Source organism: Physeter macrocephalus, chromosome 8 (assembly GCF_002837175.3).
Source record: "Physeter macrocephalus isolate SW-GA chromosome 8, ASM283717v5, whole genome shotgun sequence".
In the NCBI taxonomy this organism is placed as follows: domain Eukaryota; kingdom Metazoa; phylum Chordata; class Mammalia; order Artiodactyla; family Physeteridae; genus Physeter; species Physeter macrocephalus.
Genome location: NC_041221.1, coordinates 142,010,351 through 142,036,483, shown reverse-complemented (window position 1 = coordinate 142,036,483; position 26,133 = coordinate 142,010,351). Strand labels below are relative to the sequence as shown.

General features: G+C 46.3%; 1 protein-coding gene across 2 annotated transcripts in view; it reads left to right on the top strand.

Moving 5' to 3' along the window:
* PPP2R2B (protein phosphatase 2 regulatory subunit Bbeta) overlaps positions 1-26,133 on the top strand; it is a 454,249-nt gene that overhangs the window by 401,184 nt on the left and 26,932 nt on the right. For both annotated transcript variants that reach the window (XM_024122154.2, XM_028493345.2), the window contains one exon: positions 2,966-3,130. In XM_024122154.2, coding sequence (XP_023977922.2) covers positions 2,966-3,130 — 165 coding nt within the window. The remainder of the gene's footprint in view (positions 1-2,965; positions 3,131-26,133) is intronic.

Here is a 26,133-nt window from a genome sequence, read left to right as displayed (position 1 = left end):
TCCGGGAAGATCCCACGTGCCGCGGAGCGGCTGGGCCCGTGAGCCATGGCCGCTGAGCCTGCGCGTCCGGAGCCTGTGCTGCGCAACGGGAGAGGCCACAGCAGTGAGAGGCCCGTGTACCGCAAAAAAAACCACACCAAGAAAAAGAGGATTGGAGTCATGGTTTCTCCCCTGAACTCCATAGAGTCAGACCCAGACAAGCCCTCTAGTCAAAAGGGAGATGCTTGGGGATGAGGGATGGTAGGCAGGCTTAGAGGTCCAGGATGGATGGGAGGGAAGGAAGGAGGAAGGGTCCAGAGGCAGCAGCCCTAAGCAGACTCAGTTCTGATGCAGTTCTTGATGGTGGAGGATGTTCCTGGTTTCATATGTATGTTTAAGCCCTTCATTTTCACACATTCTAACTTTTGGGCTTTATTTTTAGGTGAGAAAAAAATAACCGTAGATGTGGCACCTCCCCCTACCACACAGCCAAGATCCCTTCCAGTTAAGCTTGTTTTTAGAGCTATACTGGTAGAGGTTGAGAAAGCTGACACCAGATTTTCTTGCCCTATTTTGGGAAAAGAGAAACATGCTCACTGGCACAGTAGGGTATGGAGGCTCTTTCTGGAGGGTGATAAAATCTGACAACAGCTGAACACTAACCTCTGCTTAACCCCACCCTGTATTGTGGCCACAAAGCCCAGGGCATGGGTCAGGGGACTGGGGAAACATCAGAGCTGCAGCTTGGGGCCTCCTTCTGGGGGACGCTGGTTCCTGCTCCCCAGCAAGTGATGCTATAACTGCAATAATATTTATAACTCTGGAAGCAGTTGAGTTGAAAGGTAGTATTTTGTGAGTCAAAGGAACCCACATGCTCTGGAGACCCAAGAAATATTTGCATCTGGATTCGTGAGGGAACTTGTAGTAAAATGAAATGTTAGTTGTCTCAAGCTAATTTTAGGAGAAAAACCCAACAGGATTTATAAGAGGTAATTGCAAGGGAAAGAGGCACAACCAAATATAAAGCCATTATTGCACCAGATTACATGCCAGAGCATGGGTGATGTTTGATAATAGATGACTACTTTGTTAGTGCTAATGTGACTAAAAATATCAGTACAATTACTCGTACCTCATCTAAACTCTAAGGAGGAGATTTTGCTACCAACTTCACGAAAAGCATAGCAGACTTTTATCCAACCCAGCCTAATAGCATCATCTCTATCAAGTTACTGCTTGTTGATTCAATGCAGTGTTTTCCAAAATGTGATATATAAGCTCCTGGTACAGACATAAATATATGTTCATTTTAATGGTTAAAAGCATTTATCTTAGGTACGGTGTATTATTTAAAATGTAACTAGCTCATTAACCCATGATTTTATGAATATTGGATTGCTGCTTAGACAAGGCTAAGTAAAGAAAAAAGTGAGTCGATTTAAGTTGATGTGGAGAAAAAATGTTAAGTTAAAAAAATGCTACCTAGGGGCTTCCCTGGTGGCGCAGTGGTTGAGAGTCCGCCTGCCGATGCAGGGGACACGGGTTCGTGCCCCGGTCTGGGAGGATCCCACATGCCGCGGAGCGGCTGGGCCCGTGAGCCATGGCCGCTGAGCCTGCGCGTCCGGAGCCTGTGCTCCGCGACGGGAGAGGCCACAACGGTGAGAGGCCCGCGTACCACAAAAAAAAAAAAAAAAAAAAAAAAAAAAAAAAATGCTACCTAGTGATATACAGGTGGGGCGAAATCACAAATGTGACTCAAAAGTAAGAATCATTTTGGTTCACAACATCCACATCACAAGGCCTGTTCCTTTGCAGGAAGTTGCTGGGTCCTTGGACAGCACCTCAGCCCCAGCCAGGTACCACCGTACCTGCACCCAGGTCCCCCGAGCTCTCAGTAGAGGTGGGAAGGGATCAGCCCAAACTCACTGCCACTGAAGACGTTTGTTTCCACTGGGTCACCATCATAGATGAAAGGTCAAATGTTTCATTTCAATACACAAGGGTGTGGTCTTTAAAAATAGAGGTATAATAATTCTTGATCAGAAAGGAAAATACTGAGGAGGAAAAAACCCGATGATAAAACTAACAGTATATTCCATTGGAGGCTAAAACTGTCATGCTGTACAATTGGATGGCTTCTTTTTAATGCTTAAACTCCCACATAAGCTCTAAAGTGAATCACAGCTTACAGAGACTTGAGGTCCTGTATATCTTCAGTAAGAGAAATTTTGCATAATTACTAAAGAATACAAATCTTGCACCTGGGATAAAATCTTAGTACTGCCACTCTTTAGCCATGTGACTTGGGGCAAGTTACATACGCTGAGCCTCCGTGTCCCCCCTTGAAATAATGGGGGTAAGAAAATGCTGATTATAGAGCTGTTATAAGGATTAAATGAAATAAAGTACATGATATGCTTTGCACAGTGACTGACCTATAGTCAGTGCTCAATAAATGGTAGTTGCTATTATTATTATTATCGACATATTATTTAAAAACATATTATTTAAAAACATCTAAGGGATTTCATGGAAGAGGATTTGCAGTCTGTCCTAGATATCATGGATCAGCCCAGGAGTTTAGATAAAGATTCACATATATTGGATTATTTCGTTGGAATGGGGCTGGTTTCTTAACCACTGTTGTAAAATGAGAAATGAAAGCCTTTGCAACTTGATACATTTTAGCATGATTGCATGAGCAGGTAACTTTGATGTGTTGGGGCATCTACATGTTATGAGGGATGAAATCCTAATAAGGAGCCAGGGAGGCCCGAGTTCTAGTGCTGCCTATGGCCACTGAGTAACCCTGGGCCTCATCTGCCCGGGACCACTAATACCTGCCTATTTGCTCACAGAGTTATGATGAGGATCCCCCGTGTGTGCTCATTGCTAACATGGCACAGTAAAATAAGGCGGTGATGCTACAGTTACCCCCCAAGGCTCTCCCCTTCTCCTGGTCCCCTCCTTGACTCGTCTGTGCCAGATATCGTCGACATCAAGCCGGCCAACATGGAGGAGCTCACAGAGGTGATCACAGCGGCCGAGTTCCACCCCCATCACTGCAACACCTTCGTGTACAGCAGCAGCAAAGGGACAATCCGGCTGTGTGACATGCGGGCGTCGGCCCTGTGTGACAGGCACACCAAATGTGAGTAGCCAGCAGCCCAGGGCTCGTGGCAGGGATGGGCCACTGGCCCCTGACGTGGGAGGAGAAGGGGGAGGGCCTGGAGGGGTTTGATCTCCTTTCCCACCTCAGACACACTGGGAGTAAAGAAACTACACGTGCTGGCCTGACCCGGGAGTCAGTTCCATGTTTCGTATTTTGATAAAGAGGAAACCTCATGTCCAATCCCACAAACACTGGCTCCCGGCTGTGGAATACAGAGATGAACAAGACATGAGCCCTGTCCACGTAACATTGTGACATGATCTGAATTAGGTTTTAAGATTCCTCTTGCTGCTCTGGGGAGAATGAACCTGCAGAGTAGAAGTGGGGGGACCAGTTAGGGGATGGTTGCGATATCCAGGCAGGAGATGCAGGTGACCTGGACAAGGGCGGGGTGTGGAAATGGAGAGGAGTGGACGGGTTCTGGACAGATCTTGGCAGTAGAGTTAACAGGACTTGCTGGACAATGTGGGAGGCTGAGAATATACAGGAATCAAGAATAGCAGCTGGGAACACTGACTAAGTTAGCACTGTATCGTGTATTTGAAAGTTCTTAAGAGAATAGGTCTTAAAAGTTCTCATCATAAAAAAAAAATTGTAGCTATGCATGGTGATGGATGTTAACTAAACTCAATGTGGTGATTATTTTGCAATATATACATGTATCAAATTATTATGCTGTTCACCTAAAACTAATGTTATATGTCAATTACACCTCAACTTAAAAAAAAAAAAAAAGCAGCTGGGGGAAAGGGTTAGTGGCTTCTTGGAGAGAGTGAGGCTTTGGGAACCAGCACCCTAGAAGGCCCAGTGATTCTAGTGGGCACCAGGGAAGGGCTTCAGAGAGAAGGGATGGGATAAAGTCCACCAGGGGACAGGCCCTGGGATCACACGGGAGTTTTCAGGGCGTTGACTGAGCAAAGCAGCTCCGAACTAGTGGGGGCTGAGTGCTTGGGGGCCAAAGGCTAAGATCGATGTAAGCGGGTGAAGCAAGAGTCAGCTGTGGTAACCAGAATGGGCCTGGAGCTAGCAGGGAGGTTTTCTAGAAAACAAAACTCTGCAGAGTAAAGATGCCTACAGGGCAGTGGTCACCCATGTCCAGTGTCAGACTAAATACCGTTCAGCTGCCAACATGTTCAGGAGCCATGAGAGCTGTTTGTCTGGCCAGCATCTTCTGCTGGGTGCCGCTCTACCACTACAGCCTGGACAGCCGGGGGTGAAGACCTTTCTCTCCCACAGCCTCAGCTTTCGATTTTAATTCCTATGGGACCTGAGCGATGTGATGACTCTCTGTGTAGGTGTATGGCTAGGAGAGGTGTGACTATCTGGATCATTTTGATCATTTCTGTTTGCTCATTCTCTGTGAGGAGTATTGCACAGGGGAGCTGGTATGTCTAGTGTAGTGGGATGTAGACTGTGTGGCTTCCAGAGTCATACAGACCTAGGTCAAAGGCAGACTTCACCCCTTATTAGCCGTCTGACTTTGTCCAACTTTCCTTTACCTTTCTGAGCCTCAGTTTTCTCATATGTAAAATGGGTAAGATAATAACATCCACCTCATGGGTGTGTCATGGGGATTAGATAACTAGTAAGAATTGTTAATGAGTTGTTTCATACTAAGTGTGTTTTATGCTTCCAGAAGATTTCAATTCAGATGATCCACGTTTCCAGTACTCAATCGCCATTGTGTAGCTAGTAGCTACCATATTGGACAGTGCTGATTTAAGATTTCCTTCATTGCAGAAGTTTCTCTTGAAGAGTACTGATGTATACTATTGGCTCCTTGAGGGTGTGGACTTACTTTGTTTTGTTCACTGCTGTTTCCCTAGCACCTGAAACAGTACCTGGCCCATGATAGATGCTTTATCGATGTTTGCTCGTGTCTGTGCTGGTGTTGATCTTTGAGCAGTACTTACTTATAAGCCAAAAAGGGGGAAATGTTCAAGGCAGAAGACTCGGCATGTGCAAAGGTGCTGAGGCATGAAAGATCATAACACTTTTGGAACTGCAGGGTGACTGATATGGCTGGCATATAGGGAATGACTTGGAGAGGGAAGAGTTGAAGTTCAGGAGGAAGACAGGAGACTGGTCCTAATGGCCATGATAATGGACTTGAATTTTCTCTCAAAGTCAGTGAACAGCCACTAGAGTAACCAGGGGACTGATTGGAATTATTTTTTGGAGAAGTTGCTTAGACTGAAGGCAGAAGGATGGAGGTTGGGTTCTGTCTGGGAGAACGAAGAGTCAAGAAAAGAGGTTAGGAAGATTCTATAACGTATGCAAGGATTTCTTAACCAGGCACTGTTGAATTGGGGGCACACTATCCTTTCTTTGGGGGAGGCAGCTGTCCTATGCATTGTAGGATGTTTAGCAGCATCCCCAGCCTCTACACACTAGATGCAGGCAGCAAAGGCCAGTTATGACAACCAAAAATGTCTCCAGACATTGTGATGTATCCTGGGGTGAAAACTGCTCCCAGCTGAGAATCACAGATCTAGACTAAAATTCATTGGCAATCCTTCAGCATGATCTTCTTGTATCTATGATGTATCCATTACTATTAAGCACTCTGAGGGGTACAGTGGAAAGGGTAAGACATCTCCTAACACTCAAGGAATTTCAAGTTTGGTTGGGGAGGCAAGATGTACCCAGGACACCCAAATGAGTGGTAGAGGCGATTAGGAGTTGGGATATTTGGGGAAGGGGGGAGGGAGGGACATTGGAGGTAGACCCCACAGGGGAGGCAGAGGCAGAGTGGTAGTCCTGAAGCACAAGTAGGATTTGGTTAGGTAGGAAATAGAGAGAAGGGTGTTTGGGGTTGTACACACAAGAATGGGCAAAAGCCTGAAGTTAGGAAATGACATGAAACCTTTAAAGAGCCTTAGCAAGAAGTGTTGGGCTTGGGTAAAAGGGGAAGATGGAGGAAAAGAGGTCAAATAGGGATGATGGTTTATATCAAGTCAGTCGTTGAAGGTCAGAATCAGAAGTTATGCCTTCATCCATTCATTCATTCATTCATTCATTGAGTACCTGCTCTATACTCAGAGTCTGGCTCCTATGGTAGCCAGTCCTTCTTAAACATTTCTACCAAGTACAGCACTCCCAGACCCAGGCTGTGAGCCTGGCTGCTCTGCAGGAAGGACACCAAAAGACAATCCAGCCTCTCTGATGTGCTCTGGGTGGCCCGGCCAATCAGCAAAGGCAAAACTGCACATGCCTTCCAGAGGCCTGAGGCTCCAGGGCAGGTGCTGACCACAGTGGATTTTCTTTGAAGTCTTATTTTGTCATCTTAAAATTTCACATGGATTTTGTATTTTATTCCCATAAAATGACTACTTTCCATTTAATTTAAATATTACATTTCTACCCATCCCCAAATTTCAAGCAAAGTTGACATTTCCAAAAGATGCAGCATTTATCTACGGCTTCCTGTACCACCTGGTGCACCCCCATATCGTCCTCCTTCCTGACCTCCAAGGATGCATAGATGTGTCCCAGTTTGAGAAGCACAGCTCCAATATGTGGAGAGCAATTGGAGATCATTTAGCTGGAGAACAGAGCTATAGAACTTATGTTTTATGGAAGATTAACACAGTGGTGGTGGGAAGAAACAGGAGAATTAGAAGGTTTTTGCTTTCGTCTCAATACAATGGAAATTCATAACCTAGATAAGAATGGTAGCAAAGGGAACTCTACTCCATACTCTGTAATGGCCTATGTGGGAAAAGAATCTTAAAAAGAGTGGATGTATGTATATGTATAACAGACTCACTTTGCTGACCACCTGAAACTAACACAACATTGTAAATCAACTATACCCCAATAAAAATTTAAAAAAAAAAAAAGGGATGGTAGCTATGGAAATTGAAAGAAAGGAAAGGGAAAAAGAAACATTTTTCTTTCAAAATAACTGTGGGGATGTAAAGCAATATTAGAGATTGGTGTTCATCACACGTGGATATTACTTGTTCAATATCCTTCCCCTCTAGACTGTAAACTCTCTGAGGACAAGAACTGAATCTGTTTTGCTCACATTGTATCACAAAGGACTGACACACAAACAGGTGCTCAGTAAATATTGATTCAGTAAATAAATTTATGCCTGAGAGTTGACATAAATGGCATGTGGATTGCAGACTAATAAGGAGCCATGCTGAAGGAGAGTGAACGGTTGAGGAGCAGTCTGGGACATGCTGTGTGGGAGGTGACGTAAGCTGTCTGACCGGGCTTGAAGGGCCACCAACCCAAAGTGGATGCCAGAGGTGGCACGAGAAGCCCGGTGTGTTCACAGCCCAAAGTGGCAGACACCAGCCTGGGCTCTGGGGTCAGACAGACCCACGGGAGGGCTGGATAGTGAGGAGGAAGCTGACTGGGAGGCTTGGTGAACTCTGAACTCAAGATGGAAAAAGGAGAAGGCCTTAGGCATTTCCGGAACTAGAATTGTTTAGAGAAGAAGCTTTGGAATCAGAATGCAGCTCTGTCTCTCAGCAGCTGTGTGACCCCCCCCAATCAAGTTTTGAATCCCTCTGAATCCCAAGTTCCTCCCTTGAACATAGAAATAATATAATAAAGACTGTCTCATCGGGCTGGCTGTTCCCAAGGAGTAGCTGTCCTCAAGTGTATAAGCGCCTAACCCTCTGCCAGGCACACAGGAGACAGTGAATGGCAGCAGCAGTTACCACAGTTACACCTCCTGAGTACCCCCTGGTTCCAGACCTGCAGCTCTAAGAGGCCTGAGCCTCCAACCTTTATTCCATGTCCACAAGCCCCATGAGTCATTTATTTAATTAGTACTTGTTGAGCACACACTATATGTCAGGTACTGTACCAGACTCTGGGGACACAATGGTGAGCAAAGCCAGATCTGCTTTCTTCCCTCTTAGAGCTCAAGGTCTATACTAGTGAGGGTCTCCAGAGGAATAGAACCAATAGGAGATATATATATATCATATATATACACATACGCATATATATACACACACACACATACACATATACACGTGTGTATGTATATATAAATGTGAAAGGTTTGTTATAAGTATTCATAGCAATTAAGGTCATGCAATCATGGAGGCTGACAAATCCCAGGATCTTCAGTGGGGCTGCAGGAGAGCCGATGAGGTAGTTTTAGTCCAAAGGCCAGCAGACTCTTGACCCAGGAAGAGCTGATGGTCCAGTTCAAGTGCGAAGGCAGGAGAAAATTGATGTCCCAGCTCAAAGGAGTCACGCAGGAGAATTCCCTCTCGTTGGGAGGACGGTCAGCCTTTTGTTCTATTCGGGCCTTCAACTGATTGGATAAGGCCCACCCACATTAGGGAGGGCAATCTGCTTTACTCAGTCTGTTAATTTAAATGTTGAATTCATTCAAAAATAACCCTCCTAAACCCCCAGGATAATGTCTGACGAAATATCTGGGCACCCCATGGTCCAGTCAAGTTGATGCATAAGATGAACTATCACACTGTCTAAGGAGGAAAGACGCATTCATCAGAGAATCACAGATAGATAATGACATTATGACTGTAATAAGTGGTGTGAAAAAGAGGCTTGTGGTGTCGTGAGGGGATGTGACAAGGACCTTATACCGCAAGGCAGTGACCACTGAGCTGCTACCTAAAGACTGAGACGTTCCCTGGGGGAAATACTGGGAAGGGTCATCGAGCCCACGCACCCAGGAACCCCCTGGGGGCTGCTTCTCCCTGCAGCCTTGGTCCCACACAGCCCTTGAGAAGTAGAGCCCAGGGGACAGTCCCTAGGGAGGCTGGGAGCTAGCCCCTGCTGCAGCCCTGCCTCCCCACGCCCCATCCCGACGCCAGCAGTGCTCTGAATTGCCAGCCGCCAGCCTCCTAATCTAATTAAGAAGCGAACGAAATTCATTTTCCTGACTCGTCCGAAGTGCCGACCTCCGTCAGTGTGCATCTCCCTTTGTTTGGCTGCTGCAGCGGCAGCGGCCCGAGCTCCCGCCAGCTGGGAAAACAAGTTCCATCTGACCCCGCACCTGACATTTCATATTGATTTTCTTCATGCTTCTCCAACACCAGCCTTCCGTCGACCACGGTTCAGCCCGGGTGTGTGTACGGAATGGAGACAGTTCATCAGAGTTCAAAATGAAAAGCAACATTGGCTTTCGGAGATGAGCTCTGAGAAGGAGGGTATTTAATAACCATCAGTGTTTAATCAAAATGCCGAGGAGCTCCGTGTTATCAGAGCTGCATATATTAATTTCCATACGTCCCTCGCTCTGCATACTCAGCAGGGGTTGGAAAGGATGATTCTCTTCCTCATCTCTCAGTTTTTTTTTTTCTATCGCTTCTGGCGGTAATGACAAGGGTTGTATCTGCAGTTTGAGATTCTAATGGCTGAAACAATAGGGTGTTGATGGCAGCAGCAGTGGCTGGCCTGAATCTTGCTGTTCCCTTTCAATGCGTGAGTACTGGGAGTTGAGTGAAGAAACTGGCCAGGTGTGATGAATGACAACCAAGGGAATGAGAGAGAAATTAAATCTAAACTCCTTTCCAAGACCCACAGGAATCTGGTCCCTGTCCACCTTCCCATCCTCAGTTCCCTGTAGTCTGGCCGCACTGATCTTCTTCCTGTGCCTTCAACACACCCAGCCCTTTGTGCCTCAGGCCCTTTGCACAGGCTCTTCCCCTACGTGGAATGCTCTCCCACCAGGCCCTCCCTTGTTTAGACTGCTCTCATTGTTTAGGTCTCTGGGAAAATATCACCTCCTCAGAGAGGACTTCTCTTTTCCCCCCATCTGCACCCTATTTCTACTGCATCACCCTATTTTATTTCTTTATGTATTTCTTAGTACTCAGCTATAGATGTTTGTTTTTCTTCCTCTGTCTCCCTGACTAGAATGTAATCTCCATAAGGGCAGGGGCTTTATTTTACCAACCCCTGCATTACCAACCCAGCTACAAATGGGGCTTCACTGAACAACTGCGGTAGAAAAGCAGGCAGGTGGGAAAAGACAGATGAAAGAAGGTGTTTTCATTTACTAGAGTTGCTATAACAAAATACCGTGAACTGGGTGGCTTAAAAAAACAAAATCTTATTGTCTCCCTGTTCTGGAGGCTAAAGTCCTAGACCAAGGTATCAACAGAGTTGGTTTCATCTGAAGACTGTGAAGAAAGGATCTCTTCCAGGCCTCTCTCCTTCACTTGCTGGTGACCATCCTCTCCCTGTGTCTTCACATCATCTTCTCTCTGCGTCCAAAACTGCCCTTCTTATAAAGACACTCATTATATTGGATTAGGCTCCACCCTCATGACCTCATTTGTTAATTTAATTACCTCTTTAAAGACCCTACCTCCAACTATGGTTACATTCTGAGGTACTGAGGATTAGGACTTCAACATAAGAATTTGGGGAGGGAGTACACAATTCAGCCCCTAATAGAAGACCTGAAAGTCATCCAGAGCACAGTCCCTGGAGCTCACAGCTCCAGGTGTGGGTCCCAGGCCCGCTCGTTGCAGGCAGCCTGGGCAAGGCGGCAATGCTGATCCTTTCCTCCAGGTGGTAAGGGTGAAAAGTGGTCACGGACCAGCTCTTAGTACAGCCCCTGACCTGTCGTGAGCACACAGTGTGTGTGGCTCTTATTGAACGTGGTGGGGGACAGAGGACAGGGGCAATAAAAACCTGTACGTGGAGCCTCTACACCTCCCTCGTGGTATCCATGTGTTTTATGGTGACGATGCCTGGATACTTTCCCATGGTGCCGAAACAGACTTGCTCTCTGAACAAAGAGGACTTAAACTGATTTTCGAGGCGATGAGGTGCTAAGAAGCTTGTTTCCTATTCAAAAACCACTCGTAAGGGGAGGGGGTCTTGAATAAGTAGTTTGTTTTTACAGCATGAAAGAAAAGCAGCAGGTTAGGAGTATGGGATTACCAGATACATACCACTATACATGAAGTAGATAAACAGCAAGGACCTACTGTATAGCACAGGGAACTATATTCGATATCTTATAACAACCTATAATGGAAAAGAATCTGAAAAAAAAAAAAAAAAATATATATATATATATATATACATATTTATATAACTGAATCACTTTGCTATACACCTGAAACTAACACAATCTTATAAATCAATTATACTCCAATTAAAATAAAAAAATAAAATTAAAAAAAATTTTTTAAGAAAAAACGAACAAGAAAAGTAGCCGTTGGAACCCTCAAATGGGAGTGGGAATAGAGAAAGAGGTTCCTGTGAAGGTCCATAGAGATGTAACCTGCCAACTACCTGTGAACACAGTTAAAGATGGAGCAGGTGGGGAAATGCTTAAGATAAATGTTAAAGCAGCAGGCAGGATTACACGCCCACCCTGAATTCAGCAGTGTGAAGAAGAATACGTGTAGGCAAAGACTGGGGCTCTTCGTGAAAGGGACGATGTCAGGGCAGCACAATTCGGGCAGCTTTCCTATTTTCCAGATTCTCCCCAAGGTTGTAGTTTTACTTCTATAATTGGGAGAAGCTTGGTGGATAACAGGAGAGCCCGCTGGGTACTCCAAGGGTAGAAAGAGGAGATTCCCTCTACACACACCGTTGACAGCACCTGTCTTAGGTACTGGGGTGGGCCAGGAGGTGGGGAGCCCAGGGTGATATTTCCTGTCTTAGTCCATTCGGGCTGCTATAATCAAATACCACAGACTGGATGGCTTAAACAACAAGTACTTATTTCTGGAAGCTGCAAAGCCCAAGATAAGACACCAGCAGATCCAGTGTGTGGTGAAGACCAGCTTCTTGGTCCACAGATGGCCATCTTCCCTCGCTGTGTCCTTGCATGGCAGCAGGATGTGAGGGAGCCTTGGAGTCTCTTTTTCGTAAGGTCACTAATCCCATTCATGAGAGCTCCACTCTCATGAGCTAATCACCTCCCCAAACCCCCTTCTCCAAATACCATCGCACTGGGGATTAGGTTTCAGCATGCGAATTTCAGGGGACACAGTCATTCAGTCTATAGCATTCCCTGTAAGCACAGCCCAGAACATGTCTGCTTTGTTTCTTCCCTTCTGTCAAAGTAAACTGACAGTAGTGAGTGACTTCAGAGAAGGGCCAAGATAGGGAAGGAAAATCAACATGGTGTCCACTATCAGTCTCTGTCCGTGGCCTAACTGGGTGATCTTAACCGGGTTACTTAACCTCTCTGTGTCTGAATTTGCTCACCTATAAGATATGACTAGTAGCAGCACTTACCTTATTAGGGGGCATGGGAGGATTAAATGAGAAGACACCATGAAGCCTTAGAACAGTGCCTGGCCCATGATAAGAGTTCCGTGTTTGTTATGGTTGCGAAGATGATGCTCTCTTACTTCCCTTCCAAACGTGCCTAAGAGCAGGAACGGGGGAAAAGCAGCTGTAGTCGTGATGTAGTCATGTCAGCAGCCATAATCACAGGGAACTTCTGTGACATTTACTATATCCAGAAAGTAAGCCAAGGTCCTGACAACCCTATGGGGGGCATCCTAGTATTTGTCACATTTTACAGATGAGGAAACTAGCTAAGAGGAGGAATGATACTCTACGGCCACCAAAGAACAAGTGACACCTGGGGTTTGATCCAGACTTGTGCCTCTTAACGAGGACTCCAGAAATCACTTGCTCAACTAAGATTTATTCAACATCCACTCATTCCTGCCTTCAGGGAGCTTACATTCTAGAGTGAAGGGAGGAAAGAAAATATATACTAGTACACAAATGAGTGAGATAATTTCTGACACTGATAAAAGCTATAAGAAAATTAAAAGGGTTAACGAATAGCCAGGGTGGTGAGGGAAAGCCTTTGAACTGAGACCCGAATTGTCAAAAGGAGCCAAACAGAGAGGTAATATCAAAGTAGGAAGACCTTGACATAGGGACAACCGTGTGTGTTCAAAGAAGAGAAAAAAGACCAGTGGATGGAGATCGGTGAGCTGGGAAACAGGGTGGAGGGTGACGCCGAAGAGGCAGGCTGGGGCCAGATCATGGAGAGCCTTGCAGACCAGGGCAGAGCGCCTGAATTTCATTCTAAGTGTGATGGAAGCTAGTAGACAGTTCTAAGCAGGCAAGTGAATACTCTGTTTATGGTCTTAATTTGCTAAAAGGGTTGGCAGGCCAAGAAGCTCTGGGACCAGTTAGGAGGCCCTTGCCATGGTCTGGGAGGAAATGATAGTGGCTCTCACCGGGGCTGGGGTGGGCGGTGATGGCGTGATAAGTGGACAGACACAGAATCTACTGATGCGGTAAGGCTAAGAGGACTTGCTGAGAGGCTGAAAGTGGAGAGGTGACAGAAAGGGAGGATTCTGAGAAAACTTAGGTTTTGGTTTTGAGCTGCCGAGGGTATAGTGGTAACACATACTGATGAAAAGACTCAGGAAGGAACAAGTTTGGTGTGGAAAGACCAAACACACATCTCTTTTGGATGTGTCCGGATTTGAGATTCCTATGATACGCACAGTTAGAGAAGCCTGGTGACAAATGGATACCTGAGTCGAGTCTGGAAGTCAGGGGAGAGGTCTGGGCTGGAGATAGAAATTTAGGAGTCATGAGCTTCTCGTGGTCTTTAAAGCCATGGGACAAGGTGAAGTCACTTAGGAGACAAGATGTAGATGCAGAGGAGTGGAGAGTCCAGGATGGAGGCCAAGGGCACGTCAGCATTTGCCAGTGGGGTTGGAGGGAACAGGGGGCAGCCTTTTACAAGAGACTGAGGATGAGCTGCCAGGGAGGTAGGAGGAAAACCAAGGGGTGGGGTTGAGTAAGCATATAAGCCAAGAGAAGAGAATGATTTAGAAAGACACTGGGATCAGTTATGTCAAATGCTTCTGCGAGGTCAAGAAAGATGAGAGTAGAGAGGTGATCATGCGATTTAGTCTCATGGAAATCTTTGGCCATTAATTAGTTAAAGTAAAAGCAATTAGCAGACTGCCTGGCACATTAGGTTCCCAAAGCGTATCTGCTGGATGAAATCAATCACAAATGTGAACTCCGTGCTCAGTGTCTGATGACACAGAGCAGATTCCTCAGTTGCATCTTAGTTCTGTCATAGTTTGGCCAGACCTGCCTCACTCCTCACCTGCCCCAGAGGTCCCGTCCTATTGAGAGGGTGTGGCTTGTGCTGGGGACTCGCAGGAGGTGAAGCTGGCTAGGGTGAGGAGCCATGGCTCCCCTCAGCAGTGGTGATGGGCAGCCGTGCAGCACCTGTCCTCTTGCATTGGCTCTACCGGTGAGCCTATTCTAGCCCCAAGGCCCTTCCACACTGGCAAATCTGCAGCTCCACATGTGGCCACAGAAATTCCCTCCTTCAGATGAAACCAAGGCAGGCTGGCTGTCAAGGGGTAGTCAGCCGCAACCCTGCAGTGCACTTAAATCTGCCTGTCTTAGGCCTGGTGTGAAGATAATCTGACTTTTCCATGTTGTGGGGAGAAGGTATAAGCACTTTAGGCTTTAAAGTCTGAGGTGTTTTAGTGAATAGTGTCATTAGAAAAACAGCTTGGTTTCCAATGCAAACGGGGCAAAGTTTGATGCCTGACCTAATCATCTAAATCAGAAATGCCATTTTCCTTTAAAGGTACGTATAGCGGAGGGGGATGGATATTAGTTTTGAGCTCTTCTAGGTCTCAACTAAGTTTCATAGCAACCGAAGAAGATTGGTTTTAGTAACTCCAGTTTACAGATGAGGCACAGAGAGGTGAAGAAACTTGCCGCAGACCACAGTGAAAGAGCCAAGACTTGAACCCAGGTCCGTCTGCTTCCGGGAGAAGAATGAGAAGAACGAATTCTTCTCCTGGGTATTTGACAGCAGGAGAAAGAGTGTGATCTTTTTCTAACATCCACCAGGATAATTTCACGGGACTCCGTTTTATATAATCCCCATGAGCTGGATTCCTCAGCCCAACAGCTTCCAGTGGCAGCACTAACTCTGCCCTTGCACAGAACATGAAATCCGCTATCTCATTCATCCCCTTCATCTACAAACTTAATTGCCAAGTCCTGATTCTATAGGCCGCTAGATCCCTTAATAAACCTACAGCTCATTCCCCAGATCTCTGATAGAATGTGTCCAAAGGCATCAGCTGAGGCTGCAGCTGCAATGCATCTTAAAACCTCTGAGGTTTGGGACAGCTTCCAAAAGGGGTTCAGTATTGATTGGGGGTGTAATTAACAGTGTTGATTTCAGGGGGGGCTTGGTTAGGTTAAAAAGACAAGGCCCTGTATTTAAAATGCTTTTAATTTTATTAAAAATCCTGATGACAGGATTACAAACACACACAGACACCCACCCTCCTGCTCCTGGAGAAAAGCCAGAGCCGTGCTACGAGCAGCAGAATTCACGGAAACCCACCCACTGCCCCAGTCCAGCGTCTACCCCATTCAAGCTTAGCAGCAATATGCAGCAGAGCAGGCAAGGCCCAAACCATATAGTATAAATAGAATCCCTTCCCCCTTCCTTATTTCCATTTTTGATTAATTTAACCAGTTCTGTCAATTAGTCATCCTGGAGACTCCAGTTGAGTGGATTTTCCTAAGAACAAGAAAGCTTATTAATTTTGGAGGCAAGTGTCATTCATTAGCAATTGCCACTGTCCTAGGTCCTGCCCTCTCCCCCGCAGGAGGTGTCTTAGATAAGAAGGCAGCAGAGGCTGAAACTGGTTCAGGCGTGTGGCTGCAGCCCCAGAGACACACAGAACAGGAAAGGTTGGCCATGAGGTTATAGGTGGCTCTGGCTGCTCTGGGCTTGGGACGTCTCAAGGCCACTTACCTGTCATCATGGTCCATGACAGGCCATCACTGGCAAAGCAGTCACAGACACTGGATGAGCATTCTCAATTTGAGGTTCAGGAGAATGCCAGTCAAGAGGATACCCAGGAGAAATTTTCCCCAGGGAGGGACGTTGACCTGACAGAGCCTAGGGAGGGCTCTGGCCAGGGCAGGATGGGTCTTACAATAGCCTGTCTCTTCCCACCAGAGGGGACATCAAAGTTCACCTCTTCCTTTTTGTATTTAGTTTCCTATGGCTGCTGTAACAAATTACCACCAACTGAGTGACTAAAACAACATAAACTTGTCATCTTACAGTTCCTTGGGTCAGAAGACTGACATGGGTCTCACTGGCTAAAATCCAGGTGTAAGGAGGGCTGTGTTCCCTTCTGGAGGCTCAAGGGGACAGTCTGTTTCTTTGCTTTCTCCAGCTTCTTGAGGCCATCGCATTCCTTGGCTTATGGTCCCTTTCTCCATCTGAAAGCCAGCAACAGTGGGACAAACCCTTCTCCTGCCCTATCACCCTGACTCTCCTCTTCTGCCTCCCTCGTCCACATATAAGGACCATCGTGATTACAGTGGGCCCACACAGGTGATCCAGGCTAATCCCCTTACTTTAAGGTCAGCTGATGAGCAGCTTTAATTCCATCTACAATCTTAATTCCCCTTTGCCGAGAAAGGGAACATATTCATGAGTTCTGGAGATTAGGACATGGACATCCTTGAGAAGGCATCATTCTACCTATCATACTCTTCAAGTTTCACCAAGTAGGCTAAGTACCCTCCATCAGATCACCTGATATGATAGGTTGAAATGACCTGTTTCCGTTTCTGTCCCACTAAATGGTTTTCCTCCATGATGGCTAAGGCTGTTTATTTTTCCCTTCTACACTTAGCACAGTGAAGGTGCTAAATAAATGCTTGTAGAGCAACTAGAGTCACGCAGTTTGATGAACTTGTACCCACCCAGCGCTTCTCTGTACACAAATGAAGAGGCTCCCACCAAAGAGTGGCTTACCCCATCCGTGTTCACTCATTTCTAGCTTTGGAACGCTTTGGCATTTGTAGGCAAAGGGAAGTGGGGTCTATGAAGTGATGGCAATCCACCTACTGTTCATGTATTCAACAAATATTTCTTGCTGCTACTATATTCCAGGTGTTGTTCCAGGCACTAAGAAAATGGTACCTCGTTCCCCCATGGCACTCTATCCAGGTAGATTAAGAGAGACAACAAACACATAGGTAAATAAGATAAGGCAAGACTTGGTGAAAAGTGTTTCTGGAGAAGCAGCAGCAGCAATACAGAGGCTGTGAATCTGCACTGTGCTTGGCAAGTCGGTGGCAGAAGGAAGACCAGTTTGGCCACCTATAGTGTCGCGAGAAGGAGCGACAAGAGGGGGAATGGGAGGAGGAGGCCGGTGGCTCAGATCGCATGAGGACTCTGCACTCAGGGTAGTCACGGCCAGCGACCCAGGGGCCTCATTCTCATTGGATTTTTTTTTTTTTTTTTTGAGAGCGTGAAGAGTTTGCCCAAGATTAAGAGCTAGCAATTGGGGGAACTGGGGTTTGAACTCAGACGAACTTCAGAGGTAATAGATTCACGTGACAGAACATTAGCAAAGGTACACAGGGGAATTCAATGAAAAGTCACCCTTTGCCCCACGTTCCCCAGCCACACATTTCCCTCCTCAGAGACGTCTGCTTTTGCCGTGCCGTGGATCCTTCCAGAGAAATATTTATACCCCAACATGTATGTATCACAATTTATTGACTAATCTGTCCCACTGATTTGAAATGTCACTTTTATGGTATAATAGATTCTTATACCTAATTAGATTACTCTTTTTTTTTAACATCTTTATTGGGGTATAATTGCTTTACAATGGTGTGTTCGTTTCTGCTTTACAACAAAGTGAATCAGTTACACATACACATATGTTCCCATATCTCTTCCCTCTTGCGTCTCATTGGATTCTATGCAAAGGACTTGGGAGTTAGGCAACATGGTAGCCCTGTGGGCAAAGGTAAGGAATTTGGCTTTTATTTAAGAAGGAAAATCTGGTAGGTAGGGTTTGAGGAAAGGAGTAACGTGGTTATACCTGTAAATATATCACTCTGTGGCTATGTAAAGAATGAAGCATCAGGAGGAAGAGTGGATACTGGGAGGAGAGTTAGAAAGCCATCAGCATGGTCCAGGCAAGAGGTGATAGTGGCTTGGACTAAGATTGGGCCGATTTGGGCTACATTGTGAGCGTAAAGTTAACAGGACTTTTTAAAAAATTTTTATTTTATGTTGGAGTATCGTTGATTAACAGCGTTGTGTTAGTTTCAGGTGTACAGCAGACTGATTCAGTTATACATGTACATGTATCTATTCTTTTTTCAAATTCTTTTCCCATTTAGGTTATTACAGAGTACTGAGCAGAGTTCCCTGTGCTCTACAGTAGGTCCTTGTCGGTTATCCATTTTAAATATAGCAGTGTGTACATGTCGATCCCAAACTCCCAATCTATCCCTCTCCCCTAACCCTTCCCCCCGGTAACCGTTAAGTTGATTCTCTAAGTCTGTGAGTCTATTTCTGTTTTGTAAATAAGTTCGTTTGTATCGTTTTTTTTTTTAGATTCCGCATATAAGCAATATCATATGATATTTGTCTTTCTCTGTCTGACTGACTTCACTTAGTATGGTAATCTCCAGGTCCAGGACCTTTTAAAAAAACTAGATGTGGAAGGTGAGGTTAAGGGAAGAATCCAGGGCGATGCCTAGCTTTTTGGCCTGAGCACATGCTTCGAGGAAGGGCATTGAATGAGTTGGCAAAGACTAGGGGAGGGACAGCCTGGGGAGGAAACTCACAAATTCCGTGGGCCGGAAATTTCACATAAAAAAACAAAGCATAAAATGATTAAATGGGTACCTTTTACTGTTGCACACTTTACCACTTACAGGACCCCTTCTCGCCCATTATCTTAATTGATCTTCATAAAACTCTTTGAGTTCAGAGTCTTTCTTCCTTTCTACAGCTGGAGGAAATCAAGGCCCAGAAAAGATAACTCTAATACACTGACAAAGATCGTGGTTTATCATGGGTTTATTTCTTGTTTCATATAATGAATTCAGCCACCTCCAGTACTTGCCCAGCGCTGGAGGATAAAGAAGGGAAGGGGTAATCTCGTTCGTGTGTAATTGACACATGTTTAAGTATATCAGCTAATTTGAGCCCCCCCCCCCCCCGTGCAGTTCACGTAATTCTATTTTGACAGCTCGGTAGGTGGCATCAATAACTCAGCTGTGAAATCTGCTGTCCACTCAAGCAGCTTCCAGCCCCATGCGTGCAGGTCCCTTTATCTGCTGAATTACTCGAAGCACCTGCTGGCCTGCCATCATCATCCAGCACAGCCCGCGGGCAGCAGAGGGCAAGAGAATGCTCACCCCCAGGGGGCTTAAAATGATACTTGCTTTTCTCTTCTCTTATATCTTTAACCTGAACATAAGGATTTAAATAGGATTTATCTCCTAGATGGTCATCCTTAATCCCGGGGTCGACTTAATCTTAAAATTTTGGTGTCATCTGAAAACCCCTATAATGTAGTGAAATTGTCATTGAAGAGTCACATCTGAGATAAACGGGATCATCAAGCTTAGGAAAAAGATGGTGAGATCAAACAAAGCAAGCAATCTGTCAATAAGTGTGTGCAAGGTATTGTGCTAAACACAATGGGATGACAGCCTTATAAGATGCACTTAACTGCTTCAGTGTACTTACTATGGTGGGACAAGAGGATGTGAAATTATGGAAGGTATCTAATATAAAGTTCATTTTAAATTGAATGTGAAATTTAGATTCCCAACATCAAAGAGAGAAAATGCTGACCAAATAGTGTTTATGCTGGACATTGTGTTAGATGTTGAAATGAACTGTGATGGCAAACGTCATCCTCATTGTATCCTAGGTACTCCCCAAAGTTCTGACAAGTAGCATTTTTCAGTCCCTGTTTACTGAGAATCTTCTGTGTTCATATCACTGTAACAGCACAAAACTACACGTTTGTATTACTACAACACATGGTCGCTAGCCCCTAGGAAGGTTATTAAGTAGTAGAAGCATTCTGAGGATAGTGCCTGATGTATCATGGCTACTAAATCATACTGAACGAATGAATGAGTGAGACATGTTCATAAAAGATCTAACATCAGATAAAATGTGGTATGTGTCTCACAATACACTAGTGCTGTGATTCTTAAACTGTGTGTAAATGAAGGCATCGGGTCTTAGCTTTTTTCTTCAAAGTGAAAATTCTCTTCAGATTTCTTTTAGTTAGATTAGCGAAAACAGATACTAGTGTAGGTCTTTTGGAGAAGCAAAGTGGCAAAAGGCAAACATCTGAAAAGCAGGGGATACCCTGCATGCTGTTGTGACCAGTGGTGTTGGTTCTAGGGTCAGACAAACCCAGTGTGAACTTAACTTCTTGGACTTGAACTTAACCTCTCTCTCTAAGCCTCAGTGTCTCCCTCTATAAAATGGGGACAATAACAGAGCCTGCGTAATTGGATGGTTGTGAGGATTCAGCAAGATAATGCCTGGCCCACGGTAAGCAGCCAGTATTTATTTATGAATGTTTTATTCTTATCACAACAATCCAGGAGCACAGAGTTACAGATGAGAAAGCGGAGACTCAAAAAAGCAAGTAATTTACATGAAGTCAAGGACTGAATCAAGGGTGGAACCGAGATTCAAACGCAGGTGTAAAGCCCGTGGTTGAAGCTGTTGATAGACAATGCCTAGAAAGGCTTCCCATCTTTGCCTCACCGGGCCCAAGTGGGAGGTAGCAGGGTAGGCCAGGTCCCGGGAGAGCAGAGAACAGCACGGGCATTTCACTGGTGGAGTCTGGCCTTCAGGAAATCAACACGCTATGGTTCCCTTGTTTCCTGATCACCTGCTGCGGGTGAGCCGAAGCGCAGGGTGTGAGGAACAGTGGAGATGGCAAGATCTCTTACTCTGCAGCCAAATTCAAAACGAGAACAGGGCACAGACGGTCCCTTCTTTCCCATGACCAAGTCATTCAGCAAAAGTGCTTGCAGAGGGGTAAAGCCTTCATTTTCTCCAGTGATTGCAAAATGTGTCTTCTCTCTGCATCCGAGCCCAGAGACTTCAGGTCCCAGAGGCCTCGAGGTGATGATGGTATGTCTGGAGCCAGTGGGAGGGCCTAGCAGGTAATAAGGTGCTCAACAGCTTTGACGATTGTTCTCCACGTCGCCCCTGGTGCCTGGTGTTAGGTCCATAAGAGACCTCTCCGCTCTGGTTAATTCTCTGTGGTTGGTGAGAACACACAGCTGATGAAGTCCAAATCAGGGGTTTAAGCCCTAGACCAATTCAATTCATTTTACCGGGACCATGCCCTCGGAGATGGGGGCTTCCTCTGCCTGTGAGCACCAGGTGGAAGGGGTCACCCTTGCTAAACATGGGCCTGGAGGAGAAATGATGCAGCATGGGGGGACAGTGGTGGGCTATAGAACCAGAGCTAGGTTTACATCCTAGCTCTGCCTCTTCCTGGCCTGTGACAAAGCCAGATGACTCTCTGATGTATCATGGCTACTAAAGCATACAGAATGAATGAATGAGACATTTAGAAAAGATCTAACATCAGGTAAAATGTGATATGTGTCTCCCAATACACTTTCTGCATCTGTAAAGCAGGCAGCTTGTGAGAGTGGACTGGACTATCACACACGTAAAGAGTCTAGTGCAGGGTCCGGTGGGTGGGAGGCAATGGCTCCACCTACTCCAACACGGTAGCTCTGGCCACTCCATGGATGCAAGTTCCAGGAGCATTCAGGCACAGCGCTGACTGTCCCTAAGTTAGGAGCAATGTCTGCCTGTAGAAAGCCGGTGCTGGGAGCTCAGAGGCATGCACAGGAACCGTGAGGAGACAGTGAGGCAGTGAGCAGCCCACACCAGCGTCCCTCCGTGCAGTGCTTGGCCCATGCCGAGATGGACCCTCCTCGCCCTGCTTTGCACGGAGATGACTGTCAGCAGGAAGCTGTTCCCCTCTCCCTTTCCGTGTTTATGCCTCTCATTGCAGTGATTATGTAGACAGCCTAGAAAATGGGGGCATCTTGGGAGTGCAGCCCTGGCCTCGCGGTGCCATGACAACCAGCTTCCGAGCAGTCACCCCTAATAATGGCCACACGCTCACGGTCTCTGCCACCTGGGCAGGGACTCCCAAGGGAGTTCGAGCTTCTCTTGGAGCAGCTGCACACAGTTTCCTGTTGGAAACAAATTATGAGAGGGAGAGAGAGAGAGAAGGAGAAAGCAGGGAGTTAAGACGTCTAACCTGTGATGTACGGAGCGCACCCAGGGACCTGGGGACACTGCATCATGTTCCTGGAGCCCACTGACTATATGGGAACACGTAATTCCACAGTAGGAGGTATACAACCCCATGGACACCTTTGTCGCCCACCCCCCGACAGAGAGAGGGATATCACGGAGTGAAAGACCAAATATGAGGGCTTGTAATGCTGGGCCTCACTGCTACCAGATTTCTTCATTAGGCTCCTGTCGAGACGCCCACTGCCAACTCATCTTGTCTGGATTGGAGCCGTCCTTTCCTGCTGCCAGCTGGCGAGAAGATGCTCAGAGCCCTCCTTCAATCAGTATCTTTCCAGAATGACAGTTCTCAAAAAGACACCTGCCCCCACTGGGCTAATAAATGATTAATCCTCACAAAGGAAGGACAGTCAGGCCCCCCATGAATAAACTTACCTGTGGATGTGAGCCCAAGTTCAGCCTTTAGAGTGACAGGCGAGCCCTGAGCCAAACAGGCTCTTGCCTCCCCTCTCTTTAGATTACAGATTCTAGCTCTTTCATGAGAAAGGTCTAACCCAGAGCTAAGGAACACTTAGGACAGTGTCCTCACCCAGGGAGCACAGGTCCCAGTCTCTCCAGGCTGTGAAATGAAGATCATCCTGTCAGGGAGCACATGCTGTTGTTATCACTAGTGCCACCTTTCTGTGGATCCCATTCCCTGAACTAGGATTACTTGTAAATTCTGAACATATATATGTTTTATATATATTGCATATATATATATATATATATATATATATATTTAATAACAGGGAGAAGTATGGAGAGGGACCAAATTAACCAGTAAGGGGAAGGAAAGGATGCAGGGGGCTGAGGTGGTCAAGGAAGTCTTCCTGGAAGAGTCAGTGAGCCCTGATGGTTGAACAGGAGTCAGAGAAACAGGGGAGCAGGGATAGAATGGTATTCTGGACTGATTGTATATCCCCCACAAATTTATGTTGATATACTAACCCCCAATGTCATGGGACTAGGAGGTAGGGCCTTTGGGAGATGATTAGGTCATGAAGGTAGAAAGAACCCTCATGAATACAACATGTGGACACAATAAGAAAATGACCCCCTGCATCCCAGAGTGGGACCTTCATCAAAATCAGACCATGCTAGCACCCTGCTCTCAGATTTCTAGCCTGTAGAGCTATGAGAAATTTCTGTTGTTCATAAGCCACCCAGTCTATGGTATTCTGTAACAGCAGCACAAACTAAGACGGGAGGGGAATGAGCATGGATCAAGCCCTAGCACATGCTAAATGCTCCATAAACATCAGGCATCATTTTTGCAGCATGTAAAACAGAGCTCACACACTACAGCCCGTATGGCTTACAGGTGGCTTGTGTTTGAGCACATACTTAAAATGTTTAATTACTTACTAACATTGAAACATCAAGGTTCCTCAGAAAAATTTAGACTTTGAGATGATCTGGCAACACTGGACCCACATTCCTGTGTGGCAGCAGGCAGCTGGAGCTGAGCGGAAACAGGGTGTGGACACTAGTTTGCCACAGTCCCTACCACTCCCTGTTGTGTACCCATGCATGCCTCATCTGTCTTACTACCTGATTGGGCCCTGGAGTAAGGAGTTCTCTGACCTTGGTGCAAATGATGAATCGGCCAGCCAGGTTGCAGTGGAGAATTTGAGCAGGAGAGAAGTGGGCAGAAACATTGGAGTGCTGATCCAGGGCCTGATACGAAGGGCCTGGAATGCCAGGCCAAGTGGGTGGGACTGGTGGCTGTTGGCAATGGGGAGTCACTGTAGGTGTCCGAGCAGGGACGTGGCATTGCTTTGGGAAGAGTTACCCAGCGCACAGCAGGATCACACGCAGCCTCATGTTCTACTGCTAAATCCCGATGGTCTGTGAGCCGCTTGGCTTGCTCTGCTTTGCAGCCGCTGTGTTCTAGTTTCTCTGGACTGGGTCAGCCTGTGGGTGCAGCAGCCGCAGTTGTGGCAGCAGGAATGCTGGGAGGAGATGATGGCTGAGCTGTGATGGTTCACGAGCTCCCTGGGAAGCAGCAAACCTGTTCCGGCCCTCTCTGGTCTGCCTGCTAGGCCAGCTGGAGAGGAGAAGCTGCTGAAAGGGAGCAGGCTCTTCAGGGACCTCTTCAGGGAGCCAGCGGCCACTGCAGCCCAGAGAAATAAGAGCAGCTTCCCAGAGATGCGGGGGGAGCTCATAAGCCCTGTCCCCTCCCTTTATTGACAGTCTGGGGAAAGAGGAGTATTAATTTCCTATTATTACTACAACAGATGATCACACACTTGGTAAACTTAGTGACTTAAAACAGTAGAAAGTTATCATCTTATAGTTCAGAAGTCCACAGTGTGTCTCACTGGGTCAGCAGGGCTGGGCTCTTTTGTGGAGGCTCTGCGGGAGGGTCTGCTTCTTGCCTTTTCCAGATTCTGGAGGCAGCCTTCCTTGGCTCCTGGCCCCTTCCTCCATCCTCCAAACCAGCGATCGCCGTCGAGTCCCTCTCACACTGCATTCCTCTGACGCTGACTCTCCTGCCTCCTTCTTCACTTAGAAAGACCCTTGTCATTACGCTGGGTACCGCCACGTGGTCCAGCATAATCGACCCATTTTAAGATCAAGTAGTCAGCAACCTCAATTCCCCTCTGCCATGTAACATAGTCACAGGTTCTGGGGATTAAGGTGTGGACATCTTGGGAGGTAGGAGGTGGAAATGAGCAACTTTTCTTCCCTGAAGGAAGAAAACAAAGCCTCCAGCCATGATAAGTAAGTAAGTAAGTGGGCCCACTCCTTGTTGAAGGAAGTGCCAGAGAGCACAGGACCTTTTCCGTCTAGCTCACTCTTGTAACCCCAATACCTGTCAGAGCGCCTCACACCTACCGGGCAGTCAGTACACGTTGGTTGAAAGGTGTGTGACACTAATAAGATTTGTTAACTTCTGATCATGTGCTGGATGCCGTGCTAGGTGGATTCTTACAACCATGCAAAAATGGGAACAGATGTCTGCATTTTCAAGGTAATGAAGCTGAATCTTAGAGAGGAACGAAAACTTGACAAACACAATCCAGCCTGTAAGTGGTGGGGCACGGGTTCCAGCCGAATGTGTCTGACTCCAAAGTCCATTAACGTCTCCTGTACCAGCCGGATGGACACGCCTTAGTAAATCTTCCTAAGCGATGATCTCATCCTCCAGCTTCCCACGTGCGCTCTCTGTGCTGCTAGTCCCAGGGTCCCAGGGTCCCCCCAGAAAGTATTTATCACCTCAGGCATTTACGCATGCCGATTGCCCTGTCTAGCATAGGAAGCACCCCTGAGACCGCCCCCAGCCAAACACAGTCATCAGGAGTCAGTAAATGGTGGTCTGCAGGCCACCTCTGGCCCACCACCTGTTTTGACACAACTCCAGCAAAGAACAAGGTTTTTACACTTTTAAATGGTTGAACAAAAATCGAAAAAAGAATACTGTTTCATGACACATAAAAATTAGAGGACATTGACATTTCAGTGTCTACAAGTAGAGCTTTATTGGAACAGATGCTCATCTGTTTACGTATTGTCTCTGCTGCTTTCACGCTACAAACGCAGAATTGAGCGGTTGCAACAGGGACCAAACGGTCCTCAAAGCCTAAAATATTTGCTCTCTGGCTCTTTACAGGAGAAGTTTGCCAACCTTTTATCTGTCTAGAGCTTACTGGTCATTCAAGGTTCAGCTTGTTATTAAGCCTTCCCCAATCAGAGCAGCCCAGATCACACCACACCAGACTGTCTCATCATTTCTGTCCCATGTGAATTTTTGGTCCATTTTTTTCTGTCTGGAAAAAAAAAAAAATTTGACTCATTCTATCTTCACTTTGAATGATTACTTATTAAAAGAGACGATATTGGGCTTCCCTGGTGGCTCAGTGGTTAA